This window comes from Henckelia pumila, chromosome 2 (assembly GCF_033568475.1).
Source record: "Henckelia pumila isolate YLH828 chromosome 2, ASM3356847v2, whole genome shotgun sequence".
Lineage (NCBI taxonomy): Eukaryota > Viridiplantae > Streptophyta > Magnoliopsida > Lamiales > Gesneriaceae > Henckelia > Henckelia pumila.
In genome coordinates, this window is record NC_133121.1 from 137,797,870 (window position 1) to 137,809,305 (window position 11,436).

At 34.6% G+C, this 11,436-nt stretch overlaps 2 protein-coding genes across 2 annotated transcripts; one reads left to right on the forward strand and one right to left on the reverse strand.

Annotated features, from left to right (window-relative positions):
- Nucleotides 1–3,207: 3,207 nt before the first annotated feature.
- On the forward strand, nucleotides 3,208–6,078 carry LOC140884197 (cytochrome P450 93B2-like). Its single transcript, XM_073290876.1, has 2 exons — nucleotides 3,208–4,130; nucleotides 5,274–6,078. The coding sequence occupies exons 1-2, from the start codon at nucleotides 3,219–3,221 to the stop codon at nucleotides 5,913–5,915; spliced, it is 1,554 nt and encodes a 517-aa protein (XP_073146977.1). The 5' UTR covers nucleotides 3,208–3,218; the 3' UTR covers nucleotides 5,916–6,078.
- A 1,225-nt stretch (nucleotides 6,079–7,303) lies between these two features.
- On the reverse strand, nucleotides 7,304–11,062 carry LOC140883180 (nudix hydrolase 9). The gene is made up of 9 exons (XM_073289548.1): nucleotides 10,906–11,062; nucleotides 10,746–10,820; nucleotides 10,499–10,555; nucleotides 10,068–10,150; nucleotides 9,756–9,814; nucleotides 9,207–9,355; nucleotides 8,788–8,928; nucleotides 7,898–8,056; nucleotides 7,304–7,564 (listed from the first exon to the last, which is right to left on the reverse strand). The coding sequence occupies exons 1-9, from the start codon at nucleotides 10,990–10,992 to the stop codon at nucleotides 7,469–7,471; spliced, it is 906 nt and encodes a 301-aa protein (XP_073145649.1). The 5' UTR covers nucleotides 10,993–11,062; the 3' UTR covers nucleotides 7,304–7,468.
- Between the last annotated feature and the right edge of the window lie 374 nt (nucleotides 11,063–11,436).

Consider the following 11,436-nt stretch of genomic DNA (forward strand, 5'->3'; position numbering starts at 1 on the left):
TCATCATAGTTAGTAGTTACATCTCAATTGATTGGTGTCAACGTACAAACCGGACAAGTCCGAGACATAACCGGTTACTAGCCCCGGACCAACTTTTGGATCTGAGTTAGTTAGTAATATAAAGAGTAATGCTATATGTACAATAAAACTTGTACAATAATTTTTATAAATTCAATACAACAAATTAATTTATCAAATTTCATTATACATTGAATATAAAATATCACGATATAATATCAAAATCTCACGATATAATAATAAAATATCACGACATAATTGTTATAAATTTCGTTGTTCGATATATTAGCTGTATCTTTAGCATTAATTTAATATAAATAACTGTGGCGGAAAATATAACTAAATGGTTGACCCAAAAAATATAAAGAAATGAGTTAGTGATTGGATAGATAACCGTATCCAAAGACATTCCTTATGGGTAATTAATTATTATTATTATTGTATAATAAAGTCAGGGAATGGAAAAAGATGGATTGTCGATTACATGCTACTTGCCAGCAAGCTAGAGCTACCAGTTTGGTGACTCTTCTACGTACTCTCTCTTTATTAATACACGATAATATAAATTATACAATTCAGGTGCTTCCAACCAACTGGGTCGTCAGATTAAAATATATATATATATATATATATTTTTTTTTTTTGTGTTCGATCTGAATTAATAGTCAGATACTTGGGACCTCTCGATCTTATAAATATTTAATACCATTCAATTGGCCGAGATTACAAACGATATACATGTTATGTTTGTGCATGATTTAATACATAAACATATATAATGTAAATATATTTATCGCAAAACTTAAAAAAAATATTATTACAGAAAAGATAATGTTCAAGTTCAGGTTTTTATGTAAATGGAATTTTGAAAACAAAATATATATATTTAGAAACAATGAAAAACTATGGAGAATAGAAAGTGGATGCTTGTTGCATGTTGAGAGACATTAAGCTTAGAATGTACGTGTTACTAATATTACAGTTTATTTTTTTGTATATTTAGGTTTTATCCATTTATAGTTTTTTTTTTTAAAAAGGTTTTATCCATTTATGCTTTCTATAGGGCTAATTGCATTCACACCCCTGTGAAAAGTCTAAAAGACATAAAACCCCCTGTGTAAGATTAATAGCATGTTAGACCCTATGTTTTAAAAAAATTAGCATAAAAACCCCTATGAGAGGGTATAAATGTGCCCGAGTTTGTATAACATAGGGGTGAAATATGCTACATTTTAAAAAACTGAGGGATGCATTAGCCTATTAATATTTCTTAGGAGGTTTTATGTCTTTTAAACTTTTCACAGGGGTGAATGCAATTAGCCCCTTTCTATATCTATATATAGATATATATACAACTATATTTTAGAGAGTGAATAACTCATATATAGTAATTACCTAATTGGTACGAATTAATACTTCAAAATTGCAAATAACAAACTTATTTTAATTGATTTACTAATTATTCTTTGTGTCATTATTTTATACAATATTTTTAATCTTATTGTTTTGAATTATTATAAATTAACACAAGATTTTAAATAAAACCAAGTACTGTATTTAGCTCTAAAAAACTATTAAATGTCGAATAGAAATGTCGCGAATATAAAAACCCATGGCATATATACTAACAATGAGTTTGCTTTTATCACAATATAAATTTGTATGTATATTCGACAGAAATTGTAGCAATTTTAAACTTCATATTTTGCAAAATTTGAAAAGTTTATTTGTTTAATCTTAAACATATGGCAAATTCTAATTTATTACGACATCTTTTCGTTTGACTTAAAATCATATAAAAATGACAATCTTTTAACGTTCAAACTCACATATTAAAATCGTTGAATTAATCTTGTAAAGTTTGAAACTCAGCCATGCACCATGCATTTTCTAGGTTGTTCTGGATCAATCGCACGCTTAGAATATATCGATGGAGATATATATATGAGAGTAGCTAGGGTAATTAGAAACTGCATGCAACGAACCGGAAGTTAGGGTTTTTCTAAGCTCCCACCCATCGTGCAGGTAAGTGACACTATTGGATTAATTGGACCACATTTCTTTAAACTTATATACATCCATTCATATATTAAATTAAAGGATTTGGACCACATCTCCCAACTTCTTTAAACCGATCATACATCCATTCATAAATTAAATTGGCATGTACGTACCCAGTTATTTTCATGTCTGAAATAATGTAGTTAGCGGCATATGCACTTTTTGTCTGCTGTAAAGTTGTTCCTTTGCATGTGATCCCCAAACCCCCCCACCCCCTCTCTCTGTTGAGTAGTTGCGGCATATTCACTTGTTGTCTGCTGTAAAATAGTTCATTTGCATGTGATTCCCGGGTTATTCTATGTTATATTGAAAGTGTTTCTTCCTTTGTTTCAATATCATTAGATCACGTGGAACCCTTATATTTTTATGGAAATTGACATGTGTATTGATGATCCAATTATTAACATTTGACCACATCATAGGAGAGAAATGCTCCAGATATATCATAGAATAATACGATGCCTCCCAACCCCACCCCACCCCATCCCATGACTCTGTTGTGTCATTTCTTTAAAGGTATTGATTAAAGCCAGAAAATATATAAAGTTGAAAATAAATTTGAGGTAATTTAATTTTTCAACAATTATAGGGAAAACTGTAATTTTGGTCCTTTATGTTTGTCATTTTGCGATTTTAATCCTCTATGTTTTTATATGTTCTGATTTTTGGCAGTTTTAGTCATTTTTCTTCGAAAATGCTTACGTGACACTATATACGTCAGCTCCACGTGGGTACTGCAATGGTGCCACATCAGCACCACATAAGAAAAAAAACTAAACTTGCCAAAAAAAAAAATAAAAATAGCGAACTAAAACTGAAACATAAAAACATAGAGGACCAAAATCGCGAAGTGACAAAACTACAAAATCAAAAATACAATATTCCCACAATTATATTTATCGGTCTATTAATTAAAAGACAACATAAGACTCCCGCGTCACCTAATTAACGCAACTTAACGAACGTGTACATGTAATTAGTATAACTCAAAAAAATAATAACATAGAACAAAATAAATTAAAAGTGGGCACCGTTGGTTCCACCAAACACAGACTTGGTATAATTAATTATTATAGATAGTATAAAAAGTGACGAGGAAGGAAATGAAAAACAAACGAAACAAGAGCATCCAAACTACCATGGATTTTACCGAAATTGGTTTCTCTGCAAAAATTATAATATTGTTCGTAGCCACACTAGTGTTAATCATCGCCATTTACAAGCAAAAAAGAAGCAATAATATTCTCCCATCCCCGCCGGGGCCATTCGCCCTCCCCATTATCGGCCATTTACATCTCCTCGGCCCAAGAATCCACCAGACTTTCCATCATCTGTCGCAGCGCTACGGCCCCTTATTCCAGCTCCGCCTCGGCTCCGTGCTCTGCGTGGTGGTCTCCACACCGGAACTCGCTAAAGAATTCCTCAAAACCCACGAGCTTGTCTTCTCTTCACGCAAGCACACCACCGCCATTGACATTGTAACCTACGAGTCTTCCTTTGCTTTCTCCCCTTACGGCCCTTACTGGAAGTATATCAAGAAACTGTGCACTTACCAACTTCTGGGCGCCAGGAATCTCGCCAACTTCGAGCCCATAAGGAAGATCGAAATAGTGGATTTCTTGAAAGTTGTGTCGGAGAAAGCGAGAGCAGGAGAAATCATTAATGTTACGGAAGAGCTGGTGAAGCTCACGAGCAATGTGATTTCTCACATGATGCTTGGTCTACGGTGTTCCGGGACGGAGGGGGAAGCGGAGGCGGCGAGAAATGTGATCCGGGATGTGACGCAGATTTTCGGGGAGTTTGATGTTTCGGATATCATATGGTTTTGCAAGAACTTTGATCTGCAAGGGATCAGGAGGAGATCGGAGGATATACAGAAGAGGTATGACTGTTTGCTGGAGAAGATCATCACCGACAGAGAGAAAATGCGACGCGCCGGAGGAGGCGGCGGCGGCGAAGCCAAGGATTTTCTTGATTTGTTGCTTGACGTCATGGAGAGTAAGAATTCGGACGTGAAATTCACCAGAGAACACCTTAAAGCTTTGATTCTGGTAAGAAAAATTCTACTCAATTTTATCATATTAATTAATTATTCTTTCCATTTTTTTTTTATGTTTAATAAATTGTTTTATATATAAAATGACACATTCATGATTAGTTATAAATGGTTTAAAAAAAAACACAGACATTCCTTGATATATAACATATAAAGTAATGTTCTTAAATAATATATTTTCCTTTTGAACTGCATTAAATTATTGAACTAAGCCACTTACGTCCATATAAAAATACAGTAATCTTATAAAATAGTAACACTAACTATTCTTTATTTGGTCAAATCAATATTATATGGATAAAGTTTAATAAATTATTGAACTAAGCAACTTACGTCCATATAAAGTTTTTTGTTATATATATATATATATATATATATATATATATATATATATGAGAAGTTTTCAGCTGTTCAACCATTCCTGCCTAACTTGTACCCGATCACTAAAATCCGGTACCGGTAATAAAAAAAACCACTAAAATACCGTACCGGATTTTAGTAGTCGGAGACGACTTGTACATCATTGGTTGGACAGTTAAAAATTTATATATATATATATATATATATTATGAACGAAAAGTGACTCGTTGTGCCACTTGGGAAGCAAGTGGTCTAGGTGTCCAAAAGCATACATGCGATAAAATATCACATGAATAATGGGGAAATACCTAATAATAATTTAATATAAATACAAATTTGAAAAAAAAAAAACATCAAAGACCAAATATGAAATATGGGGGTAAGAACATTGATTTTCAAATAATAATAATTAGGGTCGTTTGGTTGGTATACCGAAAATTTTCACTCATTACATATTATATTGAAATTTTCAATATTGAAAAAATTATATCGATTTCATATCGAAATTTTCGGATATTTTTGTAACATATCGACTGTATCGAATATTTACGATACACTGAGTTGTCGATATGATATTACGTTTTGTTGATTCCAAAACAACATGATCAGTTTATAATTATAAATATGAAAATGAGGACTAGAACATTATTTTATAAAATGAAAAATGAAGGCTAGAAAACCTTTATTTTTTAGAATAAAATTTATTTTATGTATTTGATGGTTTCACTTTCACCACCACTGCTACTAAATCTGGGCCCATGTATAAATCGCCATTAAGGATTTCTTCACTGCCGGCACGGACACAACCGCCATTGCAGTAGAATGGTCAGTGGCGGAACTCCTCCGCAACCCAAAGGTGCTCAAAAAGGCTCAGGAAGAGATCGACAGCGTCGTAGGTATGCAAAGGCTTCTGCAAGAATCCGACGCCCCTAAACTTCCCTACATCATGGCAACAATCAAAGAAACATTCCGGCTTCACCCCCCCATTCCGATGATCTCAAGAAAATCTGTTTCTGACTGCGCCATCCACGGGTGCATGATCCCTGCCCAAACTCTCTTGTTTGTCAACATTTGGTCCATCGGCCGGAATCCCAAGTACTGGGAGAACCCCATGGAGTTCCGTCCAGAGAGATTTCTGGGTCCGGGCTGCGGCTCCATCGATGTCAAAGGCCAGAATTTCGAGTTGATGCCATTTGGGACGGGCAGAAGGGGCTGCCCGGGGATGCTGCTGGCAATGCAGGAGTTGGTTTCCATACTGGGAGTTATGGTGCAGTGCTTCCATTTGGAGCTTCCCGATGGTTCGCAGGATGTCGACATGACGGAGAGGGCCGGCTTAACCGCGCCTCGGGCATACGATCTGTTGTGTCGTCTGGTGCCGAGGGTTGATGTGGGGGCGGCGGCGGCGGTGGCGGGCAACTGATGGATGCCTGAGGATATATATGTGGTGTGCATGCATGCTATTATATTTGCGTAATTTGCTGTGGTTAATTTTGTGATGTGGATATCATTTATTTCGTTTCAAATAAGCACTCAAACCCAACTATTTTATGGTATGCATTAAATATCATCTATATTGTAGGTTGCAGACAATTTTATTGTTGTATGCATTAAATATCATCTATGGCTAGATTTTTTTAAGATTAATGCTATACGTTTCAAATATTATACTCATCACGTGTTCGATCTGTGCATTTCCACATTACCGACTCATATATATATAATATGCTAAAGTAAATTTTGTTTGGAATTCAAACTTTAGAAACTATGTACGTAGTTAGTGACATGCATGCATGTATCAAAAGATTGCAATAACAATAGTTACTTGATGTAAATATAAAGACCATGCTGAACATATTTTCATAGGTTTTATATCGATTAGAGCCTTCATGCTGGTGAGAGGCGTGAAAGTATGCAGTTTTTTCAAGAATTAGAACAGTTTCAAATTGCATTGAAAGTAACATTGGCGATACGATGGGACTGTTGTCTATGCTTTTTATGCAGTATTTCTCCATCGCATCACATGGGATGAGATAGGCTCTGTAAAAATAGAAGAGAAAAAATTGTCGGATTGAATTGACGATGCCATGATGTGGTGAGGGAACAAGGGCGGATCCAAGGATTTCGATCACGGGAGCGTCTATAACATCTCATTCCCTTTCATTTATTTTAAAAATGTTATTTTATTTACTTAAAAAATATATATATGTCTAGCTTCAGATAGATTTTTTTCTGAACTCAAGTTTCAGATAGATAAATATATATATATTTCTTTTTTCACATATATTAACAATTTGTTTTGGAAATATCAATTGGTAAAAAAAACTTTCCAAGTTTTTCCTTATTTAATGATTACTTATATGGTGTCATTATTGAATGTAATTCATATATTTAATGACAAGAATAATTAAATATGAGTATATTAGTAAAAAGTGGAAAAATATTGCTAAAATTATCGTACAAATCTATTTATTTTGGGAAAAAATGAATAAAAATGATTTATATATGAGAGAAAGAGTATAATTTTAAATGATGAATTTTAAAGATCTCAATAAATATATAAATATTTTAGATATTTGGAGATATATCTTCGATTAATATGTTATCTACTTCCATTTTATTTGTTATTATATTATAATGTCATTTTATTTTATATAATTTTAGAGAATAAAATTTTAAAATAAATTATTTATCATTAATTGAACATAATAATAATTTATATATTCGGTGACATTAAAGAAGAAGAAGGAGATTAAGAAAAGAAATAAAATAGAATTCAAATGAGAGAAGGAAGAATCGAACATTCCTAGACAATAGGCATAATGAATAAATTATTAAATATAACCCAAAAAGATTCATTTTTATGACATTTTCTTTGTGGTTCTGTACCAGGATGTCAAGAACGCGTTCATGCTCTAAAATAAAGTATGGAAAATCAAATTTTTTGGATTAAGTTGGAATGGGATGAATCTTGATTCAGTTCTTTTCCACGACATCTACCATCAACTTATAGAGCGCAAATCCGCCTTGGTGACATCCAGGCATTTGCGATGAAATCTCAGCTACATCTTTCTGACAAACAAAAAACATTGTGAATGATATTTTAACAGGATGCCAGTGCGAAAATGATAGCTGCAAAAATGTTCCTGAGTTTTAATCTTTTATGATCATGTGAATGCAAAGATGGTTCAAATGGTTCTTTTCTTTGTGATCCAGCAAAAAGAGAGATACTTTTCTGATGGAAGAAACTGGAGGCCTATTTACTTTATGATTTTTATTAGATTATGCATGGATTAGCATCAATAAGGACAAAGATCTATTTTCTCCTCGTGAATGGGCTAAAGATGTTTTTCAGAGAATGTAATGAACTCCATAGTCGAAGAGTCGAGAGAAAATCATACTGACCATTGGCATAGTACAGAGCTGAGTAGACTCATATCTGTCTTGCGCGTTATAATATAGGTGTTGAATCTCCTTTGACGGAAGACTGCATTTGATGAAGAAAAATGCTGTTGGCCGAACATTCAACAGCCTCTGGGAGACACCAATAAAAACAGGATTTCCCTGCATTGTAAGGAGGAAATTTGTTTAGAAACCTGTATCCGTTTCTCCTGACAAATGTGAATATGATCTTGTAAAGGCAAAACTGCGGGTAACTTCATTGATACTTAGCATGAAGATGATAGGTTGCAAAGTATTTGTAATGGCCCGTACCACGCTAACTTTTTAGTACTACAACACCCATTTGAGAAGAAAAGGCGCAAGACAATTTGTCCCACAAGGGAGTTTCACTGGTGTTGGAAATCCATGGAAGAACTAAAAGTGAATGAGCAGCTAATCACGATCCATGGCTGGGTTTAGAACTATTAATCCTATCAGGCTTAGACGTTAATTCATATTTTTAGACCAATTATTTCTTTCTCCATCCCGTCACACGCCATAAACAAGCATGGCAACATATAGAAACTAAAAATTTTAATTCTGGCATCTAAGCTTTTCAGGCTGATTAATCTGCTGACAGAAATAAATAGTCAAAGCTGCACCCTCTACAAAGGATATGCCGCAGCGGAATGGTTAAATTTATAATTAGATGAAGAAACAAACATTTAGCTCCCCTTGAAAATAGTAATATACAGTGCGTAAACACGTGAAAAACAAATGGAAAAGGTTGAAAAGAAAATTAAGTTGAACTTTAGGAGTGAAATATGGAAGCATACTCAATATATCAAGGGGACCATTAAGCCCAAATTCAGGCACCTCTAAATTACAAACAGCAGAAAATAATTGCTACTTACTAGGGTAGCAGCTGGAACTCCAATTTCTTCAACTACTTCCCGGATGATGCTGTCAAACATTTCACGAGAAACCATGTCATTGACCATCTGTTGGCTTAATTCAGAGTTACAGTGATGGCCTGTTATTCCAACTTCTTGGGGCTGTAAAAACAATACATATGGATATATTGCTTCATGTGTTGTTAAATTCAGAATTGAGATTAAACGAATCGTGATAAAGTACTAGGAAAGATGCACTTTTGATAAATAATAAAATTATTAATGTAAGAAAGAATTGGAACATCTAATTTGACTGGTCTCTAGGAGAATAGATTAATGATAGATTGTATGTGAAGTTTCGAACACATTATATCTCTTGATATTACTTGCCTTCTGTTGGAAAAAAAGTAGTGAAATCCATGAGAATGCAGTGACTGTACCTCTGGATGGCCACCAGGGAAAACAAAATGTCCAGGAAATTCACCTACATTAGTACTTCTTTGAAGCACGACTATATCTTTTTCAACAGTCTCTACGATCGCACCATTGCCAAGAGGATTAGAGGTATGTTGGCACCGTCTCCAATCATCTAGAAACACAACCTATTAATAAAGCTGCCTAAAATATAAATTACAGTATGTCAAAATGTCAACTGGCTATTTTGTCAATTATACTCAAGTGATTTCTTTGGCTGTCAGAATTTCAGGAGCATTTCCCCCTTACAGAGAATTTTAGTGCAGGCTAGTTATTATTGTGAACCATGCTATTCCTGTCAATATGCTCCTCTAACTTCTTTGCCTACCATAATTTGTAAAATTTATCGCACCAAAGAACCATCATGTTTATGTGTGTGTGTGTAAAACAAAAAATATTCATCTCCAAAAACACCAACCATCAGCAAACTTGGAAAAATATCATGCAAAAAGTAATAAAACTTATGTTTTTATGTTCTCTTGGCTTCACCATTACAGATCATGAGAATTTCATACCTTCAGATGGAAAAAGAAATCTTTCCCATAGAGGATTCAAGTTTGTTCCCACAAATGTCCTGAATATGAAAAAGGGAGGGTAAGATAGCATAGGCTTTTGCAAACACTAATGAGCCACACTGATCTTGCAATTTATGATGGTAACGACTTCCACTTTACTCAATGAAAACTAAGAAACTAAATATAGTCCAAAACATTAGACAGAACTTTCTGCCACATATTATCATACGTTTGAGTTCATTTAGGCAACTCCTGTTGTACTTGTAACTTGTAAGCAATAAGTAACACATAATAAGCTGAGAAAGAGAGAACCTGTAATCAGTCAAACCAAGATGAAGGCACACATCAGGCTCCGGAGAGGAATCAGCCCCGCCACTAATGTTGTGTCCTCCATACTGTCAAAGTTATCAGCTGAATAAATAAGTGACCCTAGTAATATCGACGACATAAATAGCATAACCCGAAGTCTCAAATCTCGCTAAAATTACAGAAATCATACAACTCTTAAGTTTTAGGTAGTGTTTGGGAGAGCTCTCCCAAACACTTCCTTAATACCCCTTCCTGAGATAAGAAAAGAAACTATAAAAATTGCATCTTGGATGATCCTATCTAGCACACCAACAGCAAAATCTACTCGGGAAAGACATAATCCTATGAAACAGGGTACATCATTCTGAGATTTTGAAGTGTGGCGTGCAAATCAAGCAAAAAGAAGCAAACGACTATAACACAAGTCCACATACCCTGAATTTCAGTCCATTGTAGAAAGATGGGTTTTGCTGAACTCTGCGATCCCATATCTACAAATTGGATAAAATTTTCAGCCAAACATCACAAACGCGTCCAACGGGGGATAAAAATGCTGCTTCAAAGAAGCAACGTCTCACATTTTTCAACACGATTTGACAAATACCGAAAAAATTTTAATTTAAGCATTCAGATAGGAGATAAAATAAGCTTGATTCTCCACGGTTTTGACATAATATTTACCTCTGAAATGGAATTTTCCAAGGTGGCATCGGGATGAGGAATTCTATCATAGGATGGATCAAACACCACTGATAACTGGACACAAGTAGCAATAACAAAAATAGAGCTCACGTCTGAAGCGAGAAAAAGGGTAGGCAGCTTAGAGAACAAAGAAATTCACCTGAGATGGGGAGAGACCAGAGGGACACGAGACGAGAAGCTTGAATGCGGGAGGGCAGTGATCGTCGGCTTCAGAACGACTCTCCATTGCTCCCCAACTGTTAGATGAATTAACCGGGCTTCTCGTGCACACGCTGCCCCATCCATGTATTCTGAATTGATTCTTGCATCTAAATCATGGGTAGATTTAGGTATATTCCTTTTTCTTTTGTTTTTTTTTAACAGTATTCCTTTTTCTTTATATGGTTTCAACACTCCCCTTGTGATGATGATCGTGATATGATGACTGTCTTCATTACATGTTTTATACTGTCTCGTTAAAAACCTTACTAGAAAAAACCCAGTGGGATAAAAACCATAGCAAGGAAAAAAGAGTGCAGCCACGTAAACTCCCCCTCATGTAAATATGAGTGATTCTTCACATATTCCATAGATTGCGCATCCCAATGTTGTATATATGCTTTCTGAATATCGTCGTGGGAAGTGCTTTTGTGAAGATATCTGATGAGTTCTCACTTGATTGAATGTAACA